At 38.1% G+C, this 21096-nt stretch overlaps 1 protein-coding gene across 12 annotated transcripts in view; it reads right to left on the bottom strand.

The window, feature by feature from the left end:
* The window catches only part of UBR5 (ubiquitin protein ligase E3 component n-recognin 5), a 139150-nt gene that overhangs the window by 70494 nt on the left and 47560 nt on the right, over positions 1–21096 (bottom strand). For 9 of the 12 annotated variants that reach the window (XM_045454013.1, XM_045454025.1, XM_045454014.1 and 6 more), the window contains exons 6-9: positions 12315–12504; positions 11966–12125; positions 11227–11376; positions 9242–9453 (exon numbers count right to left, since the gene is read on the bottom strand). In XM_045454013.1, coding sequence (XP_045309969.1) covers positions 9242–9453; positions 11227–11376; positions 11966–12125; positions 12315–12504 — 712 coding nt within the window. The remainder of the gene's footprint in view (positions 1–9241; positions 9454–11226; positions 11377–11965; positions 12126–12314; positions 12505–21096) is intronic. The other 3 variants (XM_045454015.1, XM_045454022.1, XM_045454023.1) reach the window with 1 other exon arrangement.

Raw genomic sequence — 21096 nt, 5'->3', positions numbered from 1 at the left:
GTGCCCCAGTATCAGTATTATTTTTAACATAATGTTAATATGATCAGAGTCATGAAGCTACCCAGAAATCATATGGCAAAACTTGCCATTAAGAGATTTTTGGTTGTACTTTTGCTACTGGTCTAAGCACTGCTTCTCTTTGGAATTCTGGCTCTGGAGTATGCTAAACTAATGGTGTCATTTTGCTTTTCTGTCAAATTCCAATCTTATTTGGTCAGATGGGTTACACTGGTCAGCTAAAGCCTGTAAAGTCTGCCACGATTTATAATGTAACAACAGGTTATGCTGCAGAGGTGTACCGAAAGAACCCAAATTTTAACCTTCTATTTTACCAATACCAATCAGCCCTATTGTCAAGTCACTTCCACAGAGGGACAGGAGAGACCAAATTTGAAACTCTGCAAGTTACCAATTCCTCTCTTATCCTTCGCCAAGCGTATCTGAAAACCTGTGTCTACTCTCTCCAAGGTGGCAGCATCAAATCCTAACATCTCTACCTCACACTTCCTTCTCCTCCCTTCAGTTAAAGGATGATGGAATCAAGCCAAGTGAGCCCAAACCCTGGATCCAACACCTATCAAGTATGTGACTCTGGGTAAGTTTTATAACTTCTCTGAACCCCCTTTCTTTACCTCTAACGTGGGTTTAATAATATATATGGGGGGAGAATAAAAGCCAAAAGACAGTAACATATATAAAGTAGACAGCACACAGCCCAGCACAAATTAGTGCTCAAATTCAACTATGATTACTCTGCCCCCAACTTCACCTTCTACTTACCCAGAAAAGCACAAGCTTGCTGAATATTCCTACTTCTAGATTTAACAAAAAAAACACCATTCTCCTCTCCTCCCCGCCTTCATCTCAGAGAAAGAAGTGTCCTTCTCTCTTATTTAAGGGTAACCCCCACACACAGGATGTAACACTCTCTCATAACCCCAACAGTCAACCAAACTAATCCTTCCTTCAATCCTACTCATGGTAAAGTGAATTGCTTGGCATGTTTCACCTTATCAGCTTTCACTCAGAGGTACAACTACACCTCCAACAGTCATATCAATGCCCCATGCATTTAATTAGCCCATCTTCTCTTTATAAACTCTTCAAACCATTTGACCCTGTTCATCTGTTCTGGAATTTCTCCTGTCCCTATTCATAGGTCACTATTCCATATTGGTCTTCCTTCTTTTTTCATGGCTATTTTCTTCATCTCCCTCATACCACCATCCACTCCCTGCCCCAGATTCCACCCTGTTCCTTTACTCAAATATGCTCCACCCTCAGCCTAACTGACAGCAGCCATTGGGGCATCATGCTTATTAAACATATACATCTCCTACCTCCAAACTAACCTGTTGCAAGAGTTGTCTACTGGATGTCGTAAAGCACCCTAACATCTACAAAATAAATTCATCATCTCCTCCAAAGCTGCATATCCTTTGCAGTTGCTCTCTCCATGAATGACATCCACCACCCACCCTGTAACAGAGGAGAGACATGAAAACCTGGGCCCTCTCATCACCTCCTCTTCTTCTCTCTTAACAATGTAGTGACTAGTCAACCAGTACTGCCTTTGCCTCAAATTCCTTAGATTCTTCCTTTCCTCTATCTCCACTGCCATTACTTTAGTTGAGATGCTCATAACTCCCTTCCATGACAATTCTATCAGTCTCTGAACAGACTCCAGATTTTTCCTATTCCTATCTTTCTCCTACAATGCCAAGAGTCTTCACCTCATAAAGAAACAAACAGAACCCCATGGATCCCATCATGTCACTTCTGTAAGAACTCTGCTTCCTAGTGACTGCAGACCATCTTAACCCCGTGGCAAGTTGCCGGGGGGCACTCACAGTCTTGCTCCGTCTTGCTCTTTTCTACTCCCTACCCACACTGGATTTCTCATTGTTCCATAACCACACCGTGCCCTTTCCTGACTCTAGGCCCATGCTTGATATGCTTGGAATGCCTCTGCATCTTAGTCACTGCCTACTTAACCTTAAAAATGCTGCTCAGATATCATCTCCTGTGTGAAGTCTCTACCAAATCTCTCAGGTGGCATTAGTCATTCTCCACTGTGAAACTCTAAGCACTGTATTCACACCTTCAAGTCTACCACTGATCACACACTGTGAACACATTATACTGTATGTGAATGTATGTCTTCCCCACTGAGAGGGGCCATATCATACTCACCTCTACATTCCCAAAGGCCAGCTTGGCACATGGTACACAGTAAGAACACTCTTATAACTGAATGAATAAATGAATTTTAACCCCAACTTCTCCAAGTAAAATGCCTTGCCAGAGCAATACAATCCTGAACAAATCATCCCTATAGCAAGAACATGGCGCACAAAGCCTCTCAGAAGCGACTTTACCTATATCCTCCAAGACAGACCAACGTTCCCCAAGGTAAGTCCTGAATGAACTAACTGAATGCCAAAGGCACTGAAAATCCATACGGACAAATGTGGAAAATGTGTGTGTCCAACCAAAGGAAGATGATGGAATAATCACCTATCGCTTCTTGCCCAATTTAGATTTGTTATGTGAAGAAATACAAAACAATCAAACACAACAGAAAAGAACGGTATTTTAGCTCACTCATTTTATAACGTCATAGAAAACACTGTTTTCATTGTATTTATGAAATAACAATGGCTGCCTCTGAGCAAGTTAAGGCCTACTTCAACCCAACTGGAAAAAGTAGATGTGCATGTTTCCTGAAAGATCAGTACTTTGTAGCCCTATTTTTTTTTTTTAAACAAAAATCAAGTCACTAGAAGTTGAAGCTACTCAATAAATTTGCAACTGTCTGAATAACAATAAATAACTAAACTGAGGCCATCAATCGAACTAGAAATGTCTCCCCAAAAGGAGATGGAAATCTGTCAAAAATGATAGAAATTATGTAGGGGCCAAAACTGAAAAGAAAAAAAAAAAGGCATGTAGTCCAGCAGCAGTGTAAATTCCTGCTGACTACAACTATATTTAGTGACTTCTATTTTGAAAACATTGGCCTTTCTATGCCTATATTTCTCCCATAAAACTTGGTTTTCATCTTTTCAAAAAAATGTTCCATCAGCCAACACTACCTCTCCCAGGATGTACCAGCACCAACAGCAACATTATCACATATTATGCCTGAAGTGGATGGAATATAACCAAGGGTTACAACGTGCAATTTGATCAACTTTAGTTATTCACACTTCATTTCTCCTTGCCTATCCACTTTCCCTAGTCTCCTTATGCCTGCCTTCGTTTCCTTGCTATGACAATTTCTCCTTTTAAATTATGTTTGTGGCACATTTAGCTAATTCGTAACAGGTACTTACTACCTGCAACATCCAAGTGTCAATAACACAACAACAACAAAGACCTCTCCCCACTCAACTTGCCCTTCTAGAACCGTGAAGGTGAAGCAATATGATCAACAAGTTTGGTCAACTGGTTCCAACAGTGAGGCTGCTCCAAATAGCTTAAGTAAGGAACCAAATGTCATGGCCTATTTGCTCTCAACACCATTCAAACAAACGGAGAATCACATGCAACTCTGCAGTTCAAAAGACCAATGTGAAAATATATTCTTTTTTTCTTAGGCCATATGAAAACAGGTCCACAACAGTAAGGGACAGGACTGCAAATTAACATCACTGACTTGTTCCATCAGTTTGTTTCTTCATCACCCACGACACAACTCTCACCACACTCTTCTCCAACAACTTGCTTAAAAATAAAGGATATGTGCGTGCTTTAAACTGAAAGCATTATGGGGCACAAAGCAAAGTTTTTATGTTCAGTTTCAGCAGATTTACTCAGCATGGATTTCTGTGTAATTACTCCTCCTTCTCCCTCCCACGTCTGTTATTCCCTCTTATCTGTGCATTCTCTTGGTAACAGTGTTTCGTGACTATAGCTGCATCTTTTTTCCCTTATAAGTCACCTTAGATTCTTGTTGGAAGTAGGCTGGCATAAATATATATATATAGCTACATTTTACATGTAGACATTCAGCACATAGAACTAAATTTCTAGTCTGAGAAAATTAAATTTCAGAACTGAGAAGTCTCATGAAATGAAGCTATGTGAGATAATCACCTAATGGGAAGATTGCATCCTCTTACCAAAGTAACTGAATTATCACAGCTACTTCCAGAAATATAAAGTACAAAAAGCAAACAGGAGGAAGGACAGGAATGAGGGACAGTGGTATGCTGGGGAGGGAGGGAGGAATGATGGATGAAGAGGCAGGGCAGCATAATAAAAAAGTTGACATTCTGGGGTAAAACTATGCAGAAACCAGTATAGATTTGGCTGGTTCAACTGTGAACATGAGGAACTTGGACTTAAGAGGCCCTCCCTCCATCTCTCCCTTAGGTAGATACAGACAACCCATTAATTTTTTATTATGCTACATTATTATAGCAATAAAATGTTTTCATTTCTTGCATTTTTAACCAAGGCAGACAATGGACATGGTCGTATCTCTTTCAGCTTGTGCTCAACTCTGTACCAGCAGAGAATCCAGCGCTCAAAATACTTACTGCTACGTGGACCCACTTGGAATACCCAAACGCTGCCGCTGGGGTCTCACCCATCCATGACTTACAGAAACTGTCTGTTCTCTTTGTAGAACAAAGACCCTTTGTTCTCCTTGTTCTTTACACTTTACATATAATGGGTCATCTAATTCTCATGACAATCTCACAAGGCAAAACCCAGTATTATCCTCATCTTATACATGAGAAACAAAGGCCCAGAGAGGTTAAAGGTCTTAACCAAGGCCACACAGCTCGTAAGTGGCAGGGCCAGGATATGAACTCCAGCAATCTGACTCCAGCACTCAGCAATCCACACTCAGCAATCACTCTGGCCTCCTAGGATTCCCCAAAGCCTCCTGTACCTAATTCTATAATGGTACTTACTCCAAAGCATTAATATCTTGTTCTGCCTTCTACAAAACTCTTACCCTAACACCTAAGCAAAAGGCCTAACACAAAGATTGCAGTGGGGCACCTGGGTGGCTCAGATAAACATCTGACTCTTGGTTTCAGCTCAGGTCACGATTTCACGGTTTGAGGAGTTCAAGCCCCGCGTTGGGCTCTGTGCTGGCAGCACAGAGTCTGCTTGGGATTCTCTCTCTTGCCCTCTCTGTCCCTCCGCCACTCACCCTCTTTCTCAAAATAGATAAATAAGCTTCAAAAAAAAAAAGGAAGTATGCATTTAATCAAGGCTACTAAATTAATAACGACTGACCTTCACCTGTCTTCATGAAGACATCCTTATAATAATTTCTAATTTTTATATTTTTAAGGTACTGAAAAATTAATAAAGGAAAAATTTTTATGCCTACTTAACAATTTTTAAAACTTTTTCTTTTTACCTTTCAACCCCCTGCCTCTAGTACTCACCAATCTGTTCTCTGTATGTATGAGCTTGGTGTTTTGTTTTGTTTTTGTGATTCCACATTCTTATATAAGAGTGGTCACATAGCATTTGTCTTTCTCTGACTTATTTCACCCGCCATAATGCCACTGAGGTACAATCCATGTTGTCACAAATGGCAAGATTTCCCTTTTTTTATAGTGGAACAAAATTCAATTGTATATATGAGTATATGTATGTATTATATCTTCTTCATCATCCACTGATGAATACTTAAGGTTATTTCCATATCTTGGCTATTGTACATGCTTCAGTGAACACGAGAGCGCATGTATCTTTTTGGGTTAGTGTTTTCATTTTCTTTGGATAGACACCCAGAAGCAGAATTGCTGGATCATATGTTAATTGTTTTTAATTTTTTGAGGAACTTCCATACTATTTTTCAAAGTGGCTGTACCAATTTACATTCCCACCAACAGTGCACAAGAGTTCCCAAGTATGCTCTTATACTAGCTTTGACATTTAACTCAAGGAATAACTCATAGAAATATTTAAAGTTTAAGGTTACCTGAAATATTTTCAGTTCAATATTAACTATAAAAGGCTTAAAGAGAACACTCATTCTACTATGAAAGAAACTTTATTAGCCTACAAAATGGTGAAACTTTGAAGAAATTGCTGTTTCTCTAAATAGAGAGTAGGGAAAAGTCAGTACTAATCCAGAAGATAATTAACCAATGGAATTTCTCATGTACCCCAACACAATGAAGAGTGAAGATACTATGGTTACTACGCAAACTTCCAATTTAAAAATACTGGATTAAATCATTTCTGAAGTTAAGCTGGCAGGCATTCTTTAACCCTCCTCACCCAAAAAAGAAAGAAAGAGACATTACTTCTAAGTAGTGAATGCTGACAACACCCTTTATCTCCCTGTACCCTCCACCTGACACTTGATCACACATCAAGCTCCCCTCCACCAAAACCCTTGTACTTCCCAGGGATCACTACCCCCAATTTTGCGGGGGGGGGGGGGGGGGGGGGGGGGCGCAATATGGTCAACTACTGGTATTTGTTGATAACTATGATAATGCTTAAGAGTTTGATTAGGCTTAAGCTATTTTTTCCCTAAACTGCATTTTTTATATCTAAATTTCAATCATAAGCTAATAAAAAGAAGATCTTTTCCAGTGCAAATATTTTAAATTAGGGGTTTAATAGGAAAAAAAAGGTACAGGAAGGATATATTTTGTTTCACACACTCCTATTCCTCCTTGATGTCTAAACATCAAGGAAATAACACATTAAGTGTTATTAAGTCTGCACAGTCTCGGGGCGCCTGGGTGGCGCAGTCGGTTGAGCGTCCGACTTCAGCCAGGTCACGATCTCGCGGTCCGGGAGTTCGAGCCCCGCATCAGGCTCTGGGCTGATGGCTCGGAGCCTGGAGCCTGTTTCCGATTCTGTGTCTCCCTCTCTCTCTGCCCCTCCCCCGTTCATGCTCTGTCTCTCTCTGTCCCAAAAATAAATAAACGTTGAAAAAAAAAAAATTTAAAAAAAAAAAAGTCTGCACAGTCTCAAGATATCACGATGTACTTATTAACTGTTTCTGAAAACAAGCTGTACTAAAAACATGCCTATTAGTAAAGAGCAACAAAGACGGTCTAAGCCTAACAGAGCATATGCTGGCCAGGGAAAAAGCTTGCTAGATTTGTACTGTTTAAAACACTCATGGGGCGCCTGGGTGGCGCAGTCGGTTAAGCGTCCGACTTCAGCCAGGTCACGATCTCGCGGTCCGTGAGTTCGAGCCCCGCGTCGGGCTCTGGGCTGATGGCTCAGAGCCTGGAGCCTGTTTCCGATTCTGTGTCTCCCTCTCTCTCTGCCCCTCCCCCGTTCATGCTCTGTCTCTCTCTGTCCCAAAAATAAATAAACGTTGAAAAAAAAAAAACAAAAAAAAACACTCATTCATCGAAAATAGTACATGATAAAGAAGCCCAGACTAATATATATGTGATGGTACTATTAAAACAAGATTCATGAATCCTCTATTACTTCCTGCCAACATGGAAGTAGACACAGGCTAATATGATCCAGGCAAGAGAAATAGGAAACACAGAACAATGTACGGAAGAGAGGGGGGAAAAAAGCCCTAGGTTTAAATCACCTTCTACCACATGGAATAAAAGCAGAACTTAGGACATGTCTAGTTTTATGGAAAGAAGTAAGAGAATGCCAATACAGGGAAAGTTTGTCAGCTGCCAAAGAAAACAGAATAACCTTTGCTTACAAAGAGACTGATTAAAATTCATGTTCCTTCTTGTATTCAAGCTTTCCACATGAGCTGAATACAGAAGAAAATAAATGAACTACATCAAGATTCGCAATAACTATGAAAAATAAATTTAAAAGTTAAACAGTATTTTCCTTTAATATCCCAAATGCAAATTCAACTTCAAAAAAAGAAAAAAAAATCTCTATCAGAATCTCCTTATCTGTTAGAGATTAACCTCAAAATTTTTATGTTCTTTTACTCCTACTTAAGAAAATTTCCTGTCCACTGGCTCTGGAAATAAGAAGAAAAGGGCACATCAAAAGAGAGATGAAAAACATGGCTTCCTGTAGGAGCCATTACCAAGCACTCAGGACAACGAAACCTACACAGCATCAACAGGATCAGACACTATGTTTCCTCTGCAGCAGTGATGGATTTTTAAAGATTCAAATCAACTAAACAAATCCTGGATGCCTTCTAGAAGCCAGTCACTGTACTTTTCAGGATGCAGAGCCGATCTCCCAGTCCATTCCTGTTCAGCCTGCTTTGTCTCCCACAGCATTTAGAGCAAAGGGTCTGTCAGAATTCAGTGCCATGAAACAGGGCAACTTATTAGTCAAAAGAAACACAGATCCCTATCTTGCCCTGACTTGTGGGCTTCTATCAATGACCACAAACTTGCTCTGAAGTAGCTGGGGTCCACCTGACATTATAAAACAAATTTCTACCAAGGGTTATCAGTTACTGGCAAAATTATCACCAGAAAAGAAGTTCTGAAACAGAATGCTGATGTGTTATCTGGAACTACCATTCCGATTTCTCCAATTTACTTCATCAAGTAGAAAAACAACAATAATAGCACCACTGAATCTACATCTAAGATGACTCCTGTAGTGCCAAATAAAGATGTTCTATGTATACTTTAAAACAAAACAAAAATATCACTTATGTCTGTGTGTGTGTGTGTGTATGAGTGTGTGTGTGTGTGTGTGTGTGTGTTTTAAAAAATGGTAGTACAAGGGTTGTACTTGATGGTTCAGCTTGATGGTTCAGCTGGTTAAGCGTCTGACTTCGGCTTAGGTCATGATCTCTCGATTTGTGAGTTTGAGCCCCTCATCAGGCTCTCTGCTGTCAGTACAGAGCTCACCTCGGATCCTCTGAACCCCTCACCCTCTGCCCTTCCCCAACTCATGCTCGCTCGCGCGTGCTCTCTCAAAAATAAACAAATATTTAAAATAAAATAATGATAGTACAGGGGCGCCTGGGTGGCTTGGTCAGTTGAGCATCTGACTTCGGCTCAAGTCATGATCTCACAGTTCCTGAGTTTGAGCCCGGCATTGGGCTCTGTGCTGACAGCTCAGAGCCTGGAGCCTGCTTCAGATTCCGTGTCTCCCTCTCTCTGCCCTTCCCCTGCTCACACAGTCTCTCTCTCTCTCAAAAATAAACATTAAAAAAAATTTTTTTTGTTTTTTTAAATAATGGTAGTACAAAACTCTGAAATAAAATAGAAACCTTGGTGGGGGAGGGAGGCAGTTGGGTTTGCCAGGAATCCATTTAAATGGAAAGGGTGGGAATCTTTCCAAATACCTTATCAGGCCACCACTGCAAATCTTCTCCTAGAGATACTGGACTTTGAACAGGTGTATTCTTCTTATCCAAGTTTGGCTCTCCTTCCTTGCTGGTAGAGCCCCTTTCATTATCAAATGAGGCTCCATCAAGCCACCTTCGTTCACGTAAACGTAAAACGGATTCACGTTCACGCAACAGCTCAGAGTCTCTCTCTAAGGGAAGAAGGAGAACTGGTATGCAATTGGGTCACACCAGTGGGATAAAAGTAAGCCACTCTCTAGTAAAGACCCTTCAGGATGCAACTAACAGCAGTTTATCTACTCACAAAAATTTAATGTAAATGTATATCTAGTAAGCCTGACATGCAACATTCAAAACATTAACTCTTTCAAGTGAATCTATGAAAATTATAAACTAGCACTTTTGAGAACTATGTAGAGGCAGACTTTTTTGAATTCCAACTACTAATTTTAGAACAGAATTACTTTATTTTAAAATGGATTTTTAATGGAATTAAAATTTTTTGGCTTTCATTAAAAATGGTTACCATAACTTTATCTACTACATAATGTGCATAAATAAGAATTTCAACATATCAGATACATATGTAAATCACGAGTATTTAGTAGAATGCCTTACAAAAACAAAACCTTATACAAACAAGGAAAAAACCTGAAAAGGATAAAATATAAATCCATTAACATTAACTATAAAAATGTTGATAATTCAAGCCCTTGTTCAGAGTGTTCTTATAGACTGGATGTTCATGGTCAGTTTCATTTAAAAATTTTTGAGAAACAGACAAGCTTCTTTTTTTAACTATCTTTATAGAAAGATAAGGATTTCCTTACAAAAATGCTTCCCCTGCAATTGGCCTTCAAACTCTCTACAGACAGTTTGTTGGGGGGGGGGGGTTGTTTGCTCATTATTTAAGTAAGTAATCAAAATATATTTCCCAAGACTTGGATAAGAAGGATCAGAAACAACATTAACTTGAACCATATGAAACTGCCATCCATGCAGGTCAAAATGGAAGCAGCAGCAATTTCATATGGTTCAAGTGAAAAGCAATGCCTACACAGAATGACCAAAAAAGGGGGAGAAATTTAGAAGGAGTTATTTGTGCTTGATATTAAACATCTGAAAATGAAATGTTTGATAAAGGCAGTAAAGTATGGATTTATTTAAATTTTTTAAAGCTATTACATAACAGGTTCAGTATATTGTAAGATCATCATAGGTTTATTATTTTTAAACTCTGCTTTTAAGTACTCGATATTTGTAGCAAGGTCTTAATAAAACATAGCAATTTTTCCAGCTTACTAATGATCAGTAGATAATATAACTGATTCTTGTCTGTTATTTGAATCAAGCAGTTTTATATTCTGGAAACTAAAAAAATTGACTTAATAAAGTTAAAATACAAGTTAAATCTATACCAACATATACAGAGAAAAGTCTTACATTCACAGGATTTCAAAATCTTCTAACCTCTACTATGTACTATACCTTTCAAGAATTTCAAACTTTTGAAAGTAACATTTAATAAGCTATACTTCCACATATTAATTATTAGCCAATCCCATTTCTATTAAATTTTTTCATACTTCTCACTTCCATCTAGCCAGGATTTAAAATGAACAGAATAATCACTTTATTTTAATCAAATAAACTAAAGAGACTTGTTTTCTGAATGCTGCATGTCACTGTAAAGTAGAATTCTGCTTTTAGTTCAGAATCCATTTTCCTAATTAAAAACACAGTTAGGTAAGTCAAATCCCTTGACAGGTATTCCACAATGTAGATAAGATCATCTCTAAAGTGAAGTACTATTTGTGGCTCTTCCAAATCAAAAATAACTAGTTTAATACCAAAGCATTCAAAAAGAGTAATAAGTATTAACGTATAATTACTACAGTATTAAAAGTTAAAACATAGTGAACTCCATCACTATCTCTCCATATAGCCAGCCAATGATCACAAAGAAATAAATGCAAAATTACCTCGAGATGAGCCTAGCCTGGAAAGCGATGAACGACGAAAAGAAGGATAACCAAAATAGCTAATGTCTTCAGAAAACATGGCATCTGCATCAATAATAACACTTGGGTGGGCAGAATGAATGTCAGCATCAAGAAGAGACATAAGATCCTCTATAAACAGAAAGAAACATAAATAAAGCAGATACAGAAAATATCTGTAGACCACTGAAAGGTCTCTGAAAATTAAATCAGATTAGAATGAGATGCAGACTACTGACATACCCTGAGGAAAAAGTCCTAACTACTTGGAAATAAAGTTAATGTTACTAACAAAGATTTTAGGGAACATCAAATGTATGATTGTCACTTGGGCTACCTAAATAATCACAAGAAAAAACAAAGATCTCTATTAAGATATTTGTAACATCATAGATATAATGTAGCCAAAATCTAAATGCAATTATTACATATTTGGTAATAAGGGCATCAGAAAACAACTTTCCAGAGTTATCTGTCAGACAGTGATAAAGCCATGCATATACATCTATGTCTTTACTGGGATAGAACGCAAGTCCACTAAGCAAAAACATTTCCCCATTTCCCCTAAAAGGTATTTTAGAAATTAAACACTACAGTGAGAAATACCTACCACCTTGGAAAGAACCGTCAGAAAACCCATTGTACTTTATAATGCCATTACCCACTCAAAAAAAAGTTTCTCCCTCTAAAGCTAAGAAAACCATGATGGTGATCCACCAACCTCCAGGCAAGTAAGATTCACTGGCTGTATCATCCCCATCATCTCCATCTTCATCATCCCGGCTAAGTAAATTATTTACAGCGAGGTTTACATCAAGATTTGTTCGCTGAAGTTCCCGAATAATGACACTTCTGGATTTGCCTTGTAAAACGACCTGGGCCTGAAATAAAAAATAAAGAAGAGTGCTATGCTAATTTTCTTGTGACTATACTTTTATCAAAATCAGCTTTCTAGAAGCAGTATTTCACAATTCATGCTGCAAGTCATGACTAAAGCCCAGTATATTCACTTAAGTACTTAACTGAATATTGTTCTGCTGCCTGTGTGAAGTGTTCCACAAGATCCATACCTGTGAAATCAGCTCCTCTGGAATGACAGAAGCAGGAATAACTGGCTGGGGCTGACTGCCCAAAAGCCCAGACCCTCGATCCCGCCCAGTCCGAATAACTCGGGTCTGTCGGCGGGAATCTCGAGCTCCAGCTGAGGACCTTCCAGAAGACCCTCCTCCACTTCCACCTACTCCAGAACTCCATCGACTTCTAAAAAAGGAGAGAATTTAAGACAATTAATATTTTTAACAGTCATTCTGAATAGATCACTTTGGGTCTCACGTTCATTCCCCTAAGTGAAAACAAAGCTATTTGTCTAACTGACGTAACAGTTTATAGTATTTTAATAGAACAATAGAACTGAGCCTCAAACTAAAACTGTTTGTGTTTTAATGCTTAACTTACATGTAAAATCACTCTTCAGAAAGAGAAGTATCACATTTATGCATCTTTTGATGTAATGTTTTAAAGCTCCACATACCAAATATTTCTAGTCACAATTCTAAAATGTTATAGGACATACCTTGCCTCTACCTGGAAGACTCATCAGACAATAACTACCAACAACATGTTACACAAAAAGTGTAATTCAGAGTTTAGGGCTCAAACTGCTTTGCATGGAATAAAACATTTATTTGGCAAAGGTATTAGTCCATTGATATTTAGCACTATTAACCACCTTAACCAAGGAAAAGTTATTGTTTAAAAGTCATTGATTGAGTATGAGAAAACTTAGAAAAGGCATGACATTTCCATCTTTACTTATTGCCCCGAACATGAGCATTAAGCATTTTCAAATCAACAAAGCTAGATAACCATAAACAACTGCTTTTCTGTATTCAAAGAAAATGTTCTCACAAATCACATTAGCCTTAAGAAATTATGACAGTGCCAGTCTATTTATTTTAAAAAAAATTTTTTAGTATAGTTTATGCCTCTTTAGGATGAATCTAATATTTAGAGGTCATTCAATCTAGATAAAGGTACTTTATTCTCAACTATTGTGCATGGTACTCATCTAAGGATGAAACCTTCAGCTTGCCCATGCAGATTTAGTGTAAATTTGATTTTCCAAGTCTTTTGTTCCCTTACAAATGTCTGACTATATTAACCATAACAATTCTAATATACAACAAACTACTGGATCTCTCTTCTTAATTGGAAAGCACAATCTATGTCTAAACAAATAAAAAAAAACTTTTAAAAAGTTTCCTCAGTAAAATGGAAAAAGAACAAATCTCCAGAAAACCTGGTGTCATCCTTTTTGATGGTTTTCTACACTTGTTGATGCACTGTATCAATTGTTTATGTGGTATTTGTATCTATAGCCTGAGAACTGCCCAAGATAATTTTAGAGAAAAACAATATTGTGCATTCTCAGGACTATACTATGAGCCATCATTTAATCTCAGTTATGCAATAGATGTCATAAATATAACAGTAAAGAACCATTCATAGACCAAAAGAAAAACTAAGGTGCATTAAGAGTACATTGCATTAACAAAAAGGAAATTTAAAAAAACAATTCCACTTACAATAGCATCAAAAAAAAAAAAAACAAAAAAAACAGTACTTAGGGATAAACCTAACCAAGTAGGTCAGACTTGTATATTGAAATCTACCAATCACAGCTAAGAGAATTTAAAGAGGGCACAAATAAATAAAAACAAACCTCATGCTCCTGGACTGAAAGACTTAATATTGTTAAGATGTCCACATTACTCAACGCAACCTACAGATTCATTATAATCCCTATCAAAATGCTAAGGGCATTTTTTACAAAAATAGAAAAATTCATCCTAAAATTCATGTAGAGGCTTGAGAGATCCTCAAGAGCCAACACAAATTTGAAAAAGAAGAAAAACATAATTCTAGAGAACTCATACTTTGTGATTTTGAAACATTATTCCAGAACTACCATAATTAAAACAGTATGGTACTGGCATAAAGACAAACAGACCAATGGAACAGAATAGAGAGCCCAGAAATAAACCCTCATATGGTCAAATGATCTTTGATAAGGGTGCCAAAAACACTCAATGGAGAAAGGACAGTGTCTTCAACAAATGACACAGGGAAAATTACATATCCACAAGTTAAAGAATGAAACTGGACCCTTATGTTATACCACATGGAACAATTAATTAATTAATTTACTTATTTTTTATTTAAAAAACTTTTTTTTAATCTTTACTTATTTTTGAGATAGAGAGAGAGGGAAAGAGCGAGCAGGGGAGGAAAAGAGAGAGAGAGAGAGAGAGAGCGAGCGAGCGAGCAGGGGAGGAAGAGAGAGAGAAGGAGATACAGAATCCAAAGCAGGCGCCAGGCTCTGAGCTGTCAGCACAGAGCCCAACGCACGGCTCGAACCCACAAACTGCGAGATCATGACCTGAGCCGAAGTCAGACACCTAACCAAATGAGCCATCCAGGCGTCCCTGGAACAATCAATTTAAAATGATTAAAGACCTAAATATAAGATCTAAAACTATAAAATTCTGAGAAGATATAGGGGAAAGCTTCATGATTCTGGACGTGGCAATGATCTCTTAGATATGATACCAAAATCACAAGCATGGAAAACAAAAACAGGCAAAATAACTATATCAAACCTAAAACCTTTGTGCTTCAAAGGACATAATCAACACAGTGAAAAGGCAACATATAAAATGGGAGAAAATATTTGTAAATCATGTAACTGGTATAAAGGGTTAAAATAACCCTATTGAAGTATACATCTACTCCTGAGCAGACCTTACAAACTCAAATCTCCATGAGGGGTAGACAGATTACATTAATAAATGAAGTCAAGATAACAGGGAAGAGTGGAAAGTATCAGCCTACCTAAAACACCCAAGTTCACTGCTGGATTCATCCATCAAAACACCAACGGCTGCCATTTTGTAATCTCTGCTACACAAACCCTGAACTGAGGTGTTGAAAGACATTTGTCAAAGTATCTCTGGTTTGTCCATTAACCTGTTACCATGGAGGATACCATGTTTTCCCACTCATACCTGCTGTGCAGGGTTTCTTCTATCAGAATCCAAACAACCTTCCAGAGTCTCCCTACTTCAAATTGCTCTTTTACATTCCTTTCTGTAATCAATTTGCTATCTAGAGAGAATAATATATTGAACTAAACATACAGTAATATAAATTTATCAGTGGTCAAAAAAGTACTGGAATGAGCGATTCTTGTTATCTATAATTTTAGTAAGCTAGTAAGCTATATATTGTTTAATACTAAACGCAAAAGCCCTGGGGCACCTGGGTGGCTCAGGTGGTTAAGCCTTTGGTTGAACCTGACTTTGGTTCAGGTCATGATCCTACGGTTTGTGAATTCAAGCCCCCCATAGGGCTCTCTGCTGTCAGTGCAGAGCCCACTTCTGATCATGTCTCCCTCTATCTCTGCCTCTCCCCGCTCACACTCTTACTCCCTCTCTTCCAAAAATAAACATTAAAAACAAAACAAAACAAAAACAAAAACAAACCAAAAAAACCTCCAAACTCCTGGGAAAACCAGTTTCTACTACCTATACTTTGCTCATCAAAATTAATCCTACAATTCTGATCCCATTACATAGTACTCAAGGTAACAGAATGACTCAAAATCAACTAAGGAAATCACGCCATAGGAATTAGTCCACAGCTTGCAAACTCAAAGTCATGGGCCAAGCTTTGTCCATACAGCTGGTTGGTTAGTTAAAAATATATACATAAAACCCACGGTTTGTGGAGTCAAGCCTCGCATCCAGCTCTCTGCTGTCAGCATGGAGCCCACTTTGGATCCTTTGTCTCCACCCTCTCTCTGCTCCTCCCCTCCCCCCAAAAATAAATAAATAAACTTCCGGGACACCTCTGTGGCTCAGTCGATTAAGCATCTGACTTCAGCTCAGGTCATGATCTCCTGGTTTATGAGTTCAAGCCCTGCATCAGGCTCTGTGCTGACAGTGCAGAGCCTGCTTCAGATCCTCTGTCCCACCACCCCCCCCCACCTCTCTCTGCCCCTCCACTGTTCTCTATCTCAAAAATAAACATTAAAGAACAAAATTTTTAAATAAATAAACTTTAAAAAAGAGCTTATACACACATAAACACCACACATACGCTATATACATATGATTGGTTATGTGTGTCCCTGTGTATGTATTTATTTACATAAAAATATTAATTAGTTCTAATATTTAAGCCAAGATGTTCACATAAGGATGGAGAATTGCAGCTTTCCTTGGGACAAAAAAAGGGGTGGGGGTAAGGGGCACATGGCTGGTTCAGTCGGTGGAGCATGCAACTCTCAACCTCAGGGTCATGAGTTCAAGCCCCACACTGGGTATAGAGCTTACTTTAAAAAAACAAAACAAAACCAGGTTGGAGGGAACACAGAAGTTTGCATTTGGCAACAATGACTCTGTATTCTCCTATGGGAATAATCAGCTGATCAGCTGCCTCCTCTAAAAATGGGGCATTCGCTTAGTCTGTCTCAGTCTTACTACTTACCTACTATCTTACCCACCTAGCCAGCTTCAATTATTATTTACAATTACAGTGACCTACTTGTCTTTTACATTCCAAATCCAGTGCTAATTACTAACTCAGATGAGACTCCAAAGGAAATATAGTAGCTCAAATGAATGAAAAGCAGCTTACACCTATCACCTATTATATCCAGTGACATCAAACAGAATAAAAAGACTTTAGATACAAATATCTCCATTTAAAATTTACTACTGAGCACAATTAACTCTCTTTCCCAAGTAAATTTGGTGTTCTTACCCTTATCCTGGTCTGAAAAGAGTTGAACAAAATTACATAGGAGATTTTTGAAATATTTCCCAGGATAAATCTTGCTAGTTACGAAAGGGAGAAAACAGGAGGAATGAGAAATCTTTAACACAAAACACCTGCCAACAGTGAAAAGGCCAAAGGGAAAAATACTAAAAATCCCATAAATTCTGTGTACTATGCATTCCTAAGAATGATCGGTCAAAATAAATGATCAATTCTCAATTATCTATGTTAATGGAAAAAGAAAAGCCAACTATCCCCAACTCTTCCAAATGTAGCTCTCAGATACAGTCCATTCACTCCCTGATTCACAACCCAGAGGGAGCAAAACTGGACTCTGAAGGAAGGGCAGGGGGTAGGGGTGGCCACAGTCTACGGGGATGGTCCCTTTCATATTTGACTGCATTTGGTAAACTTGTGGATAAAAATCCCCTCTGGGAGACTTAAGCTCTGCCTTCCTTGATTCTCTATGACATGTTATAAATTGCAAACTTCTTTAAAGTTCACTGTAATCAACACAGAAAGAGGAAAAAACACCCATTATACAACTCACAGAAAAAATACATTATGAAGAAAAATATTTTTGACTCTATAAAATTTAATTTACAAAATAACTTGATCACAATTTCACCATCAACAAACTGAGACTGATTTTCAGAGGTCAAACAATTAGCCCTTAAGTGCTTATGCTTTGTGGACATCTGCAGGACCAAATAAAGGTAAACAAATGACTGACAATGACTTAGTGGATAATGTGATACCTGTGACATTTCTCAATACTTCAACCCATGAAACGCCAAAGAAAGCTCACACAGAGTTTATTCTGTGCATGTGTTTGGATGAGAGAGTGAGGGACAGAAAAGAGCGGGTGTACAAAGCAGTGTGGGCAAGGATAAGTATGGAGGACTCAAAAATTGCTTCTCTCTGCATTTTAAAGTCTTAAGATTAGCCCTAATCTTCTTCTGAAGTAGATCTACAGAGATTTCATTCAAGATCAAATATCCTATACTTTATTATTATTATATTTGTCACACATTTTATCAGGAAAGTCCTAAAATTCCACTGCTATATTTCAGTCACTCCACTATAATTGGTCATATCCAAGTTTTATTTATAAAGAGAACTTAAATCCAAGACAAACTGAGCAACACAATAGTAATGAATTATAAACTATAGAATAAAACAAATGTTAATGAGACCATAATGATATAAAGAACTAAATGGAAATAAACAAGAAATAAATGGACAAGGAAGGAAAATTCTTTACAGTCAAATTCCAATTAGTAAATATAAAACAAATGAAAATTTAAAAAAAAAATTTGGAAATTAAAAAAAAATATTTGGCCAACACCACAGAAATAATTAAGGCAAAAAATCATTGTGCTAAAATCAAGCATAAAATAAGTTACATAGTCATCAAGATCTCCCCACAAAGTACCCATTAATTACACAGAGGAAAATAGTAACTAAATATAATTAAGAAACCTGGCAAACACCACCTTAACTAATGAGGGGTAACCTTATCATCAGATGAGACATATCAACATCATGCACCTCCTGACATGATGCACCGAGAAAGGCCCATCATTACTTCTGTGCATTCTTGCCAAAAATGCATCACCTGCAATCCCTATCAAAACCTCAGCAAATTATTTTGTGGATACCAACAGACTAATTCTAAAGTTTATGTGGAGAGGAAAAAGACCTAGCATAGCCAACACAACCCTGAAGAACTACAAAGTTAAAGGACAGACACTATATCTAACCTCAAGATTCATAAAGCTAGGGTAATCCAAATAGTGTGCTATTGGAAAAAAAAAAAAAAAAAAAAGACAAACAGGTCAAAAGAACAGAATACAGAGCCTAGAAATAGACCCCCTCCCAACCCCCCACATAAACACAGTCAACTGATCTTTGGGTCAAGGGAGCAAAGGCAACACAGTGGAGCAAGGACAGTCTCTTCAACAAATGGTGTCAGAACAAATGGACATCCATATGCAAAAACAAAAACAAAAAAACCCTGAATCTAGACACAAGACCTCATACTCTTCACAAAAATTAACTCAAGATAGATCACAGACTTAAATATAAACTGCAGAACTATAAAACTCTTACAAGCTAAACACCAAAGAAAATCTAGATGACCTCAGGTATGGCAATGACTTTAGATAGGACACCAAAGGCACAATGAAAATGCTCTGTAAAAGACACTGTCAAAAGAATGAGAAGACAAGCTATAGACTGGGACAAAATATTTGCAAGACACATATTATAAAGGCCTGTTATCTAAATTATACAAAGAATTCTTAAAACTCAAAAATATAAAAACAACCAATCCAATTAGAAAATGGGCCAAAGACCTCAAGAGACACCTCACCAGAAAAAATAGCAAGTGAGCATATACAAAGATGTCCCACACGGTACATCACTAAGGAAATGCAACCTACAACGAGATATCACTATACACCTATGAGAATGGCCAAAATCTAGCACACTGACAACATAATACCAATTGTTGAGGAGGATATGGAGCAACAAGAACTCTCACTCACTGATGGTGGGAAAACAAAATGGGATAGCCACTTTGGAAACAGTAGTCAGTTTTTTACAAAACGAAACATACTCAGTGGCTCAGTTGGCTGAGCATCCGACTTGTTTTCAGCTCAGGTCGGGATCCTAGGGTCATGGGATCCAGCCCTGAGTTGAGTTCTGTGCTGAGCGTGGAGCCTACTTGAGGTTCTCGCTCTCCCTGTGTCTGTCTGTCTGTCTCTCCTCCTCTGTCCCTCTCCCCTACTCGTGCACGCACCTTCATGTGCTCTCTCCCCAAAATAAAAAAAGAAAAAACTAAACATACTCTTAAGATATATTCCAGGGGCGCCTGGGTGGCTCAGTCGGTTAAGTGTCCGACTTCAGCTCAGGTCACGATCTCACGGTCCGTGAGTTCGAGCCCCGCGTCGGACTCTGGGCTGATGGCTCAGAGCCTGGCGCCTGCTTCCGATTCTGTGTCTCCCTCTCTCTCTGCCCCTCCCCTGTTCATGCTCTGTCTCTCTCTGTCTCAAAATAAAATAAACGTTAAAAAAAAAAAAATTAAAAAAAAAAAAAAAAAAAAAAAAAAGATATATTCCAGCAATTGTGCTCCTTGGTATTTAGGAGTTGAAAACGTATACCCACCAAACACCACCCCCCCCACACACACACACACAAAACCCTGCACACAACATTAACAGTTTTATTCATGATTGCCAAAACTTGGCAGCAACCAAGATGTCCTTCAGTGTGTGAATGCACAAATAATCTGTGGTACCATCCAGACAATGGAATATTATTCAGCACTAAAAACAAACAAGCTATCAGGCTATATGAAGACATGGAGGAAACTTGAATGCCTATTACTAAGTGAAAGAAGCCAATCTGGAAAGGCTACATTCCATATGATTCCAACCAGATGACATTCTGGGAAAGACAAAACAATGGAGACAATAAAAAGATCAGTGATTGCTAGGGGTCAGGGGAGAGAGGGAAGCAGAGCACAGAAGATTTTTAAGGAAATGAAATTACTCTGTTTGATACTATAATGGAGGATACATACATGTCATAAATTTGTCCAAACCCACAGACTGTACAACATCTAATGTGAACTATGGACTCTGGGTTATAATGATGTATCCATGTGGGTTCATCAATTTTAACAAATGGATTGCTCAGGTGGAAAATGCTGATAATAAGAGACTGTACATGTGTGGAGACTGGGAATATATGGGAAATCTCTATCTTTCTCTCATTTTTGCTGCAAACCTGAAAACCACTCTAAAAAAAAGTTACGCTTGGGGGGGGGGGGGGGCATCACCTGGATTTAATCATGAGTTAACAGACAAATTCAAACATTCTAAAACAGGACCAACCATTTTTCAAACTAATCAGGGTCAAGAAAGATAAGGAGATTGAGAAACTGTCCCAGACTGGAAGAAATTACAGAAGCATGACAACTAAATGCAATATGGGATCCTGAATTGAACG

The sequence above is a fragment of the Leopardus geoffroyi genome, chromosome C3 (assembly GCF_018350155.1).
Source record: "Leopardus geoffroyi isolate Oge1 chromosome C3, O.geoffroyi_Oge1_pat1.0, whole genome shotgun sequence".
Lineage (NCBI taxonomy): Eukaryota > Metazoa > Chordata > Mammalia > Carnivora > Felidae > Leopardus > Leopardus geoffroyi.
The sequence above is the reverse complement of the archived record's forward strand: the minus strand, read 5'-3'. Positions and strand labels throughout refer to the sequence as shown.